This window comes from Euphorbia lathyris, chromosome 2 (genome assembly GCF_963576675.1).
Source record: "Euphorbia lathyris chromosome 2, ddEupLath1.1, whole genome shotgun sequence".
Lineage (NCBI taxonomy): Eukaryota > Viridiplantae > Streptophyta > Magnoliopsida > Malpighiales > Euphorbiaceae > Euphorbia > Euphorbia lathyris.
Genome location: NC_088911.1, coordinates 131758619 through 131772018, shown reverse-complemented (window position 1 = coordinate 131772018; position 13400 = coordinate 131758619). Strand labels below are relative to the sequence as shown.

Below are 13400 nucleotides of genomic sequence, written 5' to 3'. Positions count from 1 at the left end.
CTTAACACTGATGGTTCTTGTCTAAGGGACGGGAGAATTGCCGCAGGAGGGGTTCTAAGAGATGATGGTGGCAGGTGGGTTTCTGGTTTCTAGTTTCTCTCAGAATTTGGGTATTGGTTCGTCCTTTTCTGCAGAGCTTTGGGGGATTTTTTCTGGCCTGAAGTTAGCAAAAAATCCATGGGTGAATAAGCTTCTTGTTGAGTCAGATAACCTTGAAGCGGTTAAAATGATTTCTGAGAACAATGTTATTTGCCTAAATAGCCTAAACTTAATTAAAGGCATTAGAAGGATTGACTTCTCCTTTGATTCTCTTAGCTTTGCTCATATTTATAGGGAGCAAAATCGCGTAGCGGACTGTCTTGCGGTGGAAGGGCATTCTAGAATGTTGGGTCTCTCTATCTTTTCTTCTCCTCCGGTCTTCATTTCTTCTATGATCTTGGAGGATGTGGTGGGGGTCAGTTTTCCTAGGCTGATCCCGGGTTGAGCGGCTTTTGTTGTTTGTTTTCTTTTCCTATCCTACCAAAAAAAAAATTAATTCTTAAAAAAAATTAATTAAATTTATAATTAGATTTATTAAGCATACAAATAAATATTACTCCCTCCATTCCATTATATAAGTCATTTTAGGGTATTTCACACAAATTAAGAAATATATTGGTTAACTAAAAAAAATTCTCTCTCATGTCACTATTGGGCAATAAGCATTGGAATATTAAAAAATACATGTACCAATACAAAAAATAATTCTCTCTCATGTCACTATTGGTCAATAAGCATTGGAATCCTAGAATGACTTATATTTAGGGAAAAAACTAATTTGCTAGAATGACCTATATAATGGAATGGAGGGAGTAATATTTAAAGTATATATATATATATATATATATAATTTTATTAATAATTTTAAAATATCCGCAGGATGGAAGTATATTTCCCATTCCCGCTAAGGATGACAACGAGTAGGGTACGTGCGGGTAGTGCAAATCTCAAACTCTTACTCATTTATTTTTTTTAATTACTCGTTCCCGTTTCATTACCTTAATGAGTATACTTTTTCATCTTATACTCGTACCATTTAATTCACGGATATCTTTATTTCAATCAATAAGAATAAAGTAGCCTAATAGTATCATCAATGATTGAAGAACAAAAGTTTGGTGTTTGAATCACACATCTTACATCTAAAAAACTATAATGTTTTTTAATATATAAAAGATTTATGACGGGTAATGGGTACCAGGCATCCTGGGGGTAATCCATACCGGTCTCATACCCATCATGAATAATGGTTTTGATCTCATACCCTTTTATACAGAGTATGGATAATCAAATTAAGATCGGGTAATGCCGGATCCCCACAGATACAATACCCGTTGCCATCCCTAATTCTCACCCTAACATTTCCTCACTGTCCTTAAGTAAAAATTTCTAATACATACAAGAAACTCTGAGTTAAGAAACTAAGAAATTATATTAACAGCTAATCTAACAACTAATCATCAGCTGTAATGTTGACTAATAGTCAATTTATATTCTAACAACCTTCCTAAACTCAAAGAGATCTCAAATTGGAGGCAGCCTATTCAATAGATCCAATTTGCATAAGGTTGGTTGCATTTTATTTTCCAAAAACATCTTTTAAAATCAACAAAATGGTTATCATGTTATTATAATTTTATATATGAAATAAATACAATAAAAAATTATAAATATATCTGATCAAATTATTTTTTTTTATAGACGAATAAGGTGTTAAAATCTTCTAATATTGATAAACGTTAACAATTTTACTTGTAACATTTAAAATGGTACAATTTTATTTTTGATGTTTGAGTTAAAGCAATTTTACTTTTAACGCCGATATGTTGAGTCAATTTTACCCTTAACATTGACACGTTGATACGTAAAATCAATTTCAGATATCATCCTAAAATACAAATATTTTGTTCTTTATTTTGTACAAGTTTAAAAAAGATTTCACAATTTTTGTGATTTAATACTTTAAATTCCATGAATTATTTGGATTTTCTACCAACTCATATAAAATACAGTATAATTTAATAAATTTTTGAATTATTTTCCACATCTATTCATCTATTCATATGTTTGTGATCTGTTGTTAATGTGTAATAAAATGATGCACATGTGAACTGTATATGCCAAGATTTATGACTAAAAAAATAGTTTGATGAATTATTTTTTAAATTAACCCAATTTACTAACATAAAAGGTAAAATATATCATTTTATTTTATGCGTTAGAGGTAAAATTACTTCTAAATATCAAAGTTAACGGTATTTTAAGTTAATGGTATTTTTCTATAAAATATCTTGTGGTGTGAGAAATTAACGGCCTATCTGAAATAAAACTCGTTGATTACTCTCTTTAGCCCATTAAATATTTCTAATGGGCTTGCCTTGAAAATTCTCAATTTGCGTAAAGACAAAGAGTTTAGTTTAATGGGCTATGTAGCCCATTAGATTTTAGGCTCTAATATTCAAGTGCAATAATAAAAATTTCTCATTATTATTTTTATTTCATGAACCAATTAAATCTTATATAGGAATTTACCATGCCATGAGTGAAGATTTTATCCTCTCGTTTTTTAATCTTAAGTGAATTTTTTATATTGCTATTTCATGTTAAATGAAAAAGTATTAGCAAAATATTTTTATTTATTTTTTTTGTGAAAGGTAGATGAAATGATTTCATTTTTTTTTGGATTCCATGGTTCATTGAATATTGAGTTGAATAGATTCATGCATCTTTCAATTTTTTTTTTTTTTTTGTAATGATTGAGCTCAATAAATTTTAGATAATGTGACATTAATGACAGAATCTCAAATATTTGGGCAATTTGTCTTGTGCATTATTTATGGAGAGAATGATTTCTTCTTATGCTTATATGAAGAATAATTAATTCAGAATCATCTCATAGATTCTTATGTTTTGGAATTTTATTATCACTTTCAAAATAATTTAATTTTGTAATTAATCTTATAGCTTTCCTTTGCTTTTAAGGTTAATAGAATAATATTATGTTGAATATCACAATTTATAACATGCTTGAATTTTTTAAAAGAAGGATGATAATTAAAAAGATATAATTTTGAAAGATATAAGTAATTAAAAAGTTATATTCCAGAAATGTATCATAGAAACTTGATTTTCAATATCATATATCGTGATAGAATAATTGTAGAAAATGCGTGAAACTGTTTTTAGCATAATAACAAAATACACCATGAAAATCCACTTTATATAGTCTTTTTCTAGGAATGACTTTATGATCTTTCAATGAACTGGATCTATACGATGATAGATCAAACTGTTCTGTTTTTCTATAAAGAAAAAAATAATAAATATAGAAACATATCATAACCAATCATAGAGAGGGAAAACACCCAAAAACTACAAATAAAGAAGAAACTATCAAATATATCGTAGTAGATCAATCAAAAGTTTATTCTACGATGCCCGGAAGCGCTACGGAATCTGACCCACAACACGCCGACTGCGATATTGATCCCTCACTTTTCGGTACGGCCCAAAGACAGTCAATCGGTAGAAATAAAAGATGGCGGAAGCCGCCTCCGGGCTACGTCAAATGTAATTTTGATGCTGCGATTTGGCACGAAGATGGCCATTTTGGTGCAAGTGTTGTCATTCGCGATTTTAAAGGTACATTTCTAATCGGCTTAGGCACGCACAATGAAGGAAAAATCTCAGCAAAACTCGCAGAGGCGTTAGCATTGCGAGAGAGCCTAACTTGGGCCCAACCACTCGACTATAACAACATAATTTTTGAGACAGATGCAAAGGTGGTCGTTGACGCAATTTCCTCATCTACAACAGATTTGACTAAATTTGGAAACGTGATTGCAGATATTAGGTTTATTCTGTATTCTCATTCAGGTTTCTCAGTAGTCTTTGTTTCAAGATTAGCGAACGATACAGCCCATGCCTTGGCAAGGAATGCTCGGACCTATGCTAATTTTTTCATTCATTACTCTTTTCCTTTATTCATTGGCGACATCCTAGTTAGAGATGCTTCTGCTTTATCTTAATAAAGTTCTGTTGCCTTTCAAAAAAAAAATAATAATAATATCATTTTTCTCACCAAAAACCACAAAAGTTTATTCAATAGAGAAGAAACAAATCGAAGCAAAGAAAAAGCTTATCTTCCAGCCTTAAAATTTGGATGGAAAAAAAGAGAGCTTCTCGGCTGTTAAGTTTAAGACTTTTTTACATGCTTGAATTTTTACATTAATTTGACTGTACACTGGCATAATTCCACCGTAACCATTTCAAAAAATTCATGAAAGGATAAAATTGCACATGATTCCATTTTTGTGTACATATATTTGATATAGCAGTGTTTACATTGATCCTGAATGACCAATCGTTAGATTAAAATTTATTAAATTTAAGTTTTAGAATCCTTTAAATCTTTACCTAGACTTCTAACAAGTTTAGATCTAACGGTAAACGATCGATTTCATTTAATCATTAAGGTCAATGTGATCAAAACCGATAACACTATTAACATTTGACAATATAAGAGACAAGATTTAAAAAGGAAAAGCTTTAATGATTCTTCTATTTTTTAATCTTTTAGGTGTAAAATTACTTTAAAATCATTTGTGCACTAAAAATGGAGCATTTATTGAGCATATTTTTTTTTAAAATAAAAATAAAAATAATATTTTATTTCATGAATGGATTGACAAATTTTGGTTTTTATCCCAGATAATAAAGATAATCTAATAAATTTTTGAAAGGGTTTTTAGGAGTTAAAAAAAATAAGTCAATTTTTTAAGCTTATTTTTCAGTATTATTCTTTTAGAAACCTAATTTCTCGGAGTATAATTCGTTGGATTTCTAATACCTTGGAGCATTATAAGTTCAATTACTACTTATGAAGCTAAAACTAAGTTTAATTAGTATTTATAAAACTAAAACGAAGTAATATTAATGGTCTGTTTGGTTTAGCTGTTAGCTAATAGATGTTGCGGTTGCTGTTAGATGTTTGCAGTTGCAGTTGCAGTAAGATGTTTGTTATTAGCTGTTTAATTACTAGTGTTTGGTAAAACTATATTGAATTGTTGTTATTCGGATTTAAAATGTCTAAAATGGACATGTTTTAAATTAATCAACGATGAAATTATAAAAGGGAAAATGTCAAAAAAATGCTCATAACGTTTACAACTAGGAATAATTTTATTCTTAATGTCTAAAATGATACAATTTTACCCATTATGCTGGCAGCTACAAGCAATTTTACCGTGAACATTGACAAGTTAGGTCGATTTCAGATATTATTAGAAAACATAGATATTTTATTTCTTATTCTACACCAATTGTAGATAATCAGTAATTCTAAAATAGAGATTTCATATTTTCTTTTTGTGATTTAATAATAAAATTGAAAATTAATACTTATGAATTCGGCGAAATATTTGAATTTTTTTATCCAACTCGTACAAAAGACAATATATATCTTTTTATTTTCTTAAAAAAAAATTCATGTCTAATCATATGTTTGTGATCTCTTACTAACAATGATAAAATGGTGCACGTGTGAAGTGTAGATAACAATATTCATGACTAAAAATTAAGAGAGATGCAAACATGTGGTGAAGCTCTTAACCAGAACTTATCTATATCTTGGGAGGAATCATATCCGGATCTAATGAAGATTTTTCTTTATTCTTTAATGTAAAAGCATTGTACAGAGATGCAAACTGTCACGTCCGTATCTAAATTTTTAGAATTTATACCTTAATAGTAATATATATTATAATTATTAAGTGTGTAATTTTTATTTGGTGTTATAGGAAAAATTTAGAGTTAATTTGATTATTTTAAATGTAAATTAAAAGTTTAGGATTATATAAAGAGGTGTGACACAAACATTTTTCTAACATTTGTATCTATAAAAATTTCTTATCTTGTGATTCTCTCTCATTTCTCTCGAGCATTCTTCTTCCTCCTTTCTCACATTCATAAAAACCTCCACCTTTATTAGTCCAAATTTCAATCCAAAAGATTTCAAAATTTTAAGCTATTTTCATTATTTGCAAAATCTTTCCCAAGTTTTAAGTTCGTTAAATACAAATTCCTTGCAGAATTATCTAATTTTTTTTTTGTAATTTCCAACTTCAGTTATTTTCATTTTTTTAATACAAAACATTTCAATATATATAAAAAGAAATTTTAATTCTTTATTAATTTATTGTTTACCAAAAAAAAAATTCTTTATTGATTTACGTTTGGTTGTCATTACAGATTTTTTTCAATTATTATTCCTTTTTTAAAATCGTTCTATTAAAAAACAGTTAATAATTTTCAATTTCGAAAATATGCTTCTATGGCACGTTCAGTAATTTTCACAAAATATCGTCGCTTAACATACCCAATATACAAATAATAGTCTTTAGCCAATTAGAGATAGACGCATAAACCAACTATGAAAACTACCACAGCATATATTATCCATGAAAGAAACAAACAAACAAACACCCAAACACAAACGCACAAACGACATCATATCAAATATGTAGAAGCTAGCTAGTGCGGGCTTCTATCTAGTGTTGCCTAACCCTGTGATTCAATAGCATTTCACGAAGCTCAGCCGGGTCAATATCAGCCGCACGATTAGCTGGCCGGTAATAACCTGTCACGGGATCCGGAGCCCACGCAGATGAAGCCCCTGTATCTTCTTTGATCACAGCCCTTTCTTCCACTTTCCCCACCATACCACTCTTAGACCCTACAATACCGTAGCTCCTCCCTGATACAGAACCATGTGCCTCCGCCGCATAACCTCTTCTGTTTCACATTCCAAAATTTGAAGTTTAATTTTCAACACAATATATGAATCTTATAAAAAAAAATACGCCACATACATATTAATATACACAAATTTTCTAAAATCAATTTATCTTCTTTAAATTCTTATAATTTTTTTTTTTATTTTAAGTAACAAATTATTCTGAATATTTTTTTATAAATTATCTTTAATCAATCAAGTCATCCTTAGTTAATAATTATTTTGAATATTTATTCAGAAGAATTCCGTAAAAAATTAAAATAAATTCAGGTGACAAGAAAAATAGAATAAAAAAGAAGAGGCAAAAATAAACTGAATGCTCACCGGAAGAGATGGACGGAAAAAGCATCGGAAAGGGAAGAAGCAAGAAGCTTAGCATTAGATAGAGAGCAGCGAGACATTTTTTATTTATTTGTTTAGGTATAATTTTACAAAGCTGATACCTACTGCAGAAGAAGCTCCGGTCTTCTGCAGCAGCGTCTCGCTCTATAAGTCGGCTGCCGGCGGTGGGTTTTTTTGCTGGTGAAGATTGAGAGGTTAGGGTTTAAATTTATGGGCCTATATATATACGCGAAGGAAATGGTTGAAACGCGTCAAGTTCTGGAAAATACTGCATACTCGACACGTGTTTTCTAGTTTCTCCAAGTTAAACTTCCGATGCAATGGATCTGTAATTTATTTATTTATAGAATTATAATTTTAAATTGCCGCCTTAAAATGGGTAATTAATTTATAAGTCATTATATTTTGACAAAATACGTGATTTAGTGTCTGTATTTTCAAAAACACACGGTAAGGTCCGTAATTTTTTTTCAATGAACTGTTTAGTCCTTCAGTCTGTTTGTTAGATTTTTTACCGTTTATGAATTCGGACATAACTAAATTACCATTTACTATTTATCAGTCAAAAGTAACTCACGCTTCTATGTCTTTCTCTTACAACTCGCGCTCACAAAAAAATGGAGAAATGATTGAATCCCTAACCCGTAATCCAATCAATCATGCTCACTCTTCCTGGTTGAATTGAAGGTAGAAATCGACTCAAATCTCTCTCGCTTACTCTTCCTGTTAGAATTAAAGGTGAAAATCGTTTTACTATCAATGGTGAGTTTAATTTCCTCCATATTCTCAACTCATGCTTACTGCCAACTACTTCAGTGATGACTAAAGATGTTTCTGCTAATCCAAATTGACTAACAAAATCTTCATAAGAGTCTAACTGCAGGGACTAAATAGTTCACCGAGAAAAACGTTAGGGACTAAACAGTTCATCGAGAAAAAGATTAGGGATCTTACCATGTGTTTTTGAAAATACAGGGACTAAACAGTATGTTTTATCAAAATATAGGGACTAATAAATTAATTACCCCCTTAAAATTTAGTCTAACGAGAGATATAGAACTGGGGTAAATTGACTATGAAAGATGAAACTATACAACTATTGTTTAATAAAGATAAAACAATAACACGATTGAGAACAAAGTAACCACAACATATGAAAAAATCGAATAATTACCTTCAAAAATATAATACTATCTATCATGGCCGATTAATATAATGGTTGAATACTATCTATCGTGCTTTATATAGAAGTTTATTTGTGACTTTTGGATTTCCTTTGCGTTGTATTTTTTCATCTTCCTGTAACTTTTTTTTGAATGGATCTTCCTGTAACTTTTACTTTCTTTTATTATTTTAATTTATGGGCTAGTAATTATTTAATTTATTATAAATATAAATCTGTTATTTTTAATTAATTAAAATTTTACGTTGACAACTCATCAAAAATATTTTTAAAACACTTCTCCTTATTTCTCTCTACTTCCGCTATTATATATATAGTATAGATTTGATTTATTTATTTGGATAAATAATTATAAGATCTTTATATTTTTAACTAATACACTATTTGATCTTTATGTTTATCTTTATGTTTTTAGAAATAAATATATAGTCACTCAGTTTTTGTTTTTGTTAAATCAATGGTTAAACTATATTAAATAAATTTTAAACTCCTAAAATTACCTTTTATTTTATATTTTAATAATAAAACATTTATTTTTCATATTATATATATTTTTCTTTTTTTCCTACATAATCACAATCTCTCTAATATAAAGTAATTGATTTATTAATTTTTATATAATTATAAAACTTTAAACATGGTAATTATATTTCAGTGTAAACGGCAGAAAAAAAAATCTTGTTTTATTAATAATTTTTTTTATCTCTTACAATAAAAACCTTAGCGTTTTGGAATTATTTCATAAAACACATTTCTTACATCTAATAAACTATTATTTTTTAATTTTTTCTTAGTTATTTTAATTATTTTATTATTATTTTAAACATGTCTATACTAACATCAATAATTTATTATTATTTTATCACACACTAATAATTAATCAACTAATAACAAACATTTAATATCAATAATAAATAACTGATAACAACAATAACAACTATAAGCTCACAGCTACTCAAACAAGAAAAAAAACATTTGCTTCAAAAAAAATTTTGAATTAAAAACACTAATAGTTCCATACTGATAGAGGGTGGTTTCGTAATTGTTATATTAGAGATATTTGTTAATATCTGTAGATAATATTGTTGAGATATTTACTTGTATTTGAATTAGTCATTATCATGTATCCTTAGATATCAATCAGTTACAACTGATCTCTGTAATCTCCTTTAAAAGCATGTTATGCTATTCAATAAAACTCAATTGAGGTTGCAGTATTTTCATGGTATCAGAGCCTAAATTGGTTTAACAACCCTAAAAGATCCTTATTTCCATTGTTTGAGCAACCTCAAATTCACCACAAATATCATCCCCATCTAATACTGTCGCATCCAAACCTACTTCTTCCCACAAAAAATCCAACATTCCTTCCCAACCAATCACCAAAACTCATAAAATGATTACCCGCACTCAAACTGGTTCTCTCCGCCCAAAGGCACATGTAGCGACTCTTGACACGGTCACACCGACCTGCTATACACAAGCTCTTCGACAACCTCAATGGCGTACATCTATGAATTCTGAATATAATGCTCTTATTCAAAATGGTACTTGGGAGTTAGTACCAAGCTCTAAAGCAACAAATATAATTGGATGTTTATGGGTGTTTCGAGTTAAACTCAATCCGGATGGTTCCGTTGGCTCGATTGGTAGCAAAGGGCTTTCATCAAAGGCCGGGGCTGGAATTTCAGCAAACTTTTAGTCCTGTCATCAAGCCAACCACAATCCGGGTATTATTAACTTTAGCAGTTACATATGGTTGGCATATTCGACAATTGGATGTTTCCAATGTGTTCCTTCATGGTGATCTTGATGAGGTTGTATATATGCAACAACCTCCTAGATTTGTCAATCCTCAGTACCCCTCTCATGTGTGTCGGTTAAAAAAGAGTTTATATGGGTTGAAGCAAGCCCCTCGGATGTGGCACCGGTGTCTTACTCTTGCCCTCGTTGACCTTGGTTTTCAATGTTCAAAAGCTGACTCTTCCTTGTACTTCTTAAATGGAAAAGGCACTCAACTGTTTTGTTTGTTGTATGTTGATGACATACTTGTCACAGGCTCCACTATTGATTCTATTCAACGGCTTGTCAAAAAGCTTCAGTCTCGCTTCCCTATTCGTGACATTGGACAGTTGAATTATTTTCTTGGCTTACAAGCCTCATGGACAAAGCAGAGTCTCCACCTTAATCAACAAAAATACATTAATGATCTCCTTGATAAAACCAAGATGCAAGGTGCAAAGGGTATTTCAACCCCGTCCTGTACATCGGTAAAACTCACTATTTCAGGGGGTGAGCCATTTGATGATCCTGGTTTGTATCGAAGTATTGTAGGAGGCTTACAATATGCCACTATCACAAGACCAGATATTAGTTTTGTTGTTAATAAGGTGAGTCAATTTATGCATTGCCCCTCCATTGATCATTGGAAAGCTGTAAAGAGGATACTCCGATATCTCCTCTCCACACCATCTCATGGTATTTTAATTCATCGAGGCCAATCGCTTGATTTAAATGGCTTTGCCGACGCTGATTGGGGTGGTGACCCCGACGATCGAAAATCAACTTCAGGTTTTGCGGTTTATCTCGGTCCAAATCTAATATCATGGAGGTCTCGAAAACAACGAACTGTAAGTCGTTCGTCTACAGAGGCTGAGTATCGTGCTCTTGCGGCACTCGCATCCGAGGTTCTATGGATACGCATGCTGTTAACTGAAATTGGTCATTGTTCAAATAATTCTCCTGTATTATGGTGTGACAATTTAGGTGCTACCTATCTCACAGCTAATCCCATTTTCCATGATCGATCAAAGCACCTTGAAATTGATTTTCATTTTGTAAGGGACAAGGTGGAACGTAAGGAACTCAAAGTTTGCTACATAAACACCCTTGATCAAACAGCTGATGCTTTAACAAAACCATTGTCTAAAACACGCTTCCTGCTTTTGAGAGACAAATTGATGGTACGGGCGCCATCAATTTGAGGGGGACTGATAGAGGGTGGTTTCGTAATTGTTATATTAGAGATATTTGTTAATATCTGTAGATAATATTGTTGAGATATTTACTTGTATTTGAATTAGTCATTATTCTGTATCCTTAGATATCAATCAGTTACAACTGATCTCTGTAATCTCCTTTAAAAGCATGTTATGCTATTCAATAAAACTCAATTGAGGTTGCAGTATTTTCACATACTAGTACAAAGTATTAAGTTTTGTGTCTGATTTATTATTTGGTAATATGACTTATTTAAAATATTGGCATTTAACTCTTCTTCTTTTTTGTGACAGGAAAGATTAATTCATTAATTGGTAATTAAAGCATTACAAACAAAAAGAGGTGGCTCATTTATCCACACTCCACGATCAGTGCTAGAAACTGCTGTCCGAGCAAAAGCATGGGCTACAAAATTCGCTGATCTATGAACAAAACATGTAGAAGAAGCTGCTATATCCTGTAATAAGGATTTGCAGTTGTCGATAATCAAATCTAAAGCCGAATTGCCGTTAGTTTCTAGCTCAAGGGCATACACTAACAATTGTGAATCCGACTCCAACACAACACCAGTCCATCCCTTTGTCTTCAACCAACTCAGAGCCTCGTGGAAGGAGAGGGCTTCGACGAGGAACGGATCAAGTCGGCAGCGTAACAGCCTGTTTCCAGCCGCAGCAAATGACCTTTCTCGCTTAAGGACATACACTAACAATTGTGAATCCGACTCCAACACAGCACCAGTCCATCCTTTTTCTTCAACCAGCTCAGTGCCTCGCGGAAGGAGAGGGCTTCGACGAGGAACGGATCAAGTTGGCAGCGTAACAACCCATTTCCAGCTGCAGCAAATGACCCCGAGCTATCCCGACAAAAGAACGGGATTTTCACCGGCGATCCGTGAGGAAGGAAACAATCAAGCTCCATGTTTTTGGTTTGGGTTGTGTCGCGGTGGCGTCTGGCTGGAGGATGAGACCCGTGGCGGATTCCTCTTCCAAGGTAATGTGGGCATTCATATCAATCAAGGATTCCATTGTTTCAGTGAAGATGAAGGTGAGGTTGTGGAAGAGTTTGGGCGGCGGCGGCTGGGGCTCGGCAAAAGCGAGGGAGTCTAAAATTCTTAGGTTTTCAAATTTCTCAGTATCTAATTTCTATGGCATTTAACTCTTCAAGTCAATAGAATATTACTCATATGATAAAAATATATATTTTGGATGAAAGATAAACGTTAGTAAATTATGTATCAGAGAAAAATAAACCGATATTTTTGATAGATTAGGTTCAAATAGTACTTTAAATCTTTAAATTTTATATATTAAATTGTAATTGTTTTAATAAAATACAAAACATTGTGTTTGATCAATAATAACTGCATAATTTATCAAATGTACATCTCTAAAATGGGGTGTTAGATTAGATCCATCTTAAAAAAAAAACCATAATTTTTCTTTTCATAATTTGGTCCATAATTTGTTTACTTTCTTCTTTTCTCATGTTTGATGTTTCACCTTTTTTTTTTAAATTTGCGTACAATACGTTTACATTATATTTATATAAATAGACATCTTATATTATTTAAAGTAAAAAATGTTGTTAGATCTGCCTTATAGCTAAATATGCATATAAAAAATACTTCTAATGATATCTAATAAAATTATGAGGCGTTTGGTTTAAACTTCGGAATTGGATTAGGAATCGGAATCGGAATAGGGCGGAATCAGAATCGGAATGATTATTTATTTATTTTTGTTTGGTTCAATCTGGAATCGGAATATAATTTTCTTTGGACCTATTTGGTTTCTAATCATCCGAATCAGAATACAATATTTATTAAATAATAATAATAATAATAATAATAATCATAATGACTTCAATCAAAATTAAAAAAAATAAATTTCAAATAAAAACAATATCAAATTTGATATATGACGTGTATATATGGGACAATAGTATAGTTTATTATATTTATTAGTATGAGAAATTTGCAGCCATGTACCAAATGTGAGGGAAAATAATTGATAGATTGAAAAAAGGGAGAAGGAGGAGGTAGAT

General features: G+C 31.2%; 1 protein-coding gene across 2 annotated transcripts; it reads right to left on the bottom strand.

Annotated features, from left to right (window-relative positions):
- Positions 1 to 6468: 6468 nt before the first annotated feature.
- On the bottom strand, positions 6469 to 7379 carry LOC136219976 (late embryogenesis abundant protein Lea5). Of its 2 annotated transcripts, none has more exons than XM_066007604.1 (2): positions 7157 to 7379; positions 6469 to 6828 (listed from the first exon to the last, which is right to left on the bottom strand). In XM_066007604.1, exons 1-2 carry the CDS (start codon positions 7231 to 7233, stop codon positions 6588 to 6590), a joined length of 318 nt encoding a protein of 105 aa, XP_065863676.1. In that variant the 5' UTR covers positions 7234 to 7379; the 3' UTR covers positions 6469 to 6587. The 2 variants fall into 2 exon arrangements, with proteins under 2 accessions (XP_065863676.1, XP_065863675.1); XM_066007603.1 differs by having other exon boundaries at positions 6469 to 6831; positions 7157 to 7378.
- Between the last annotated feature and the right edge of the window lie 6021 nt (positions 7380 to 13400).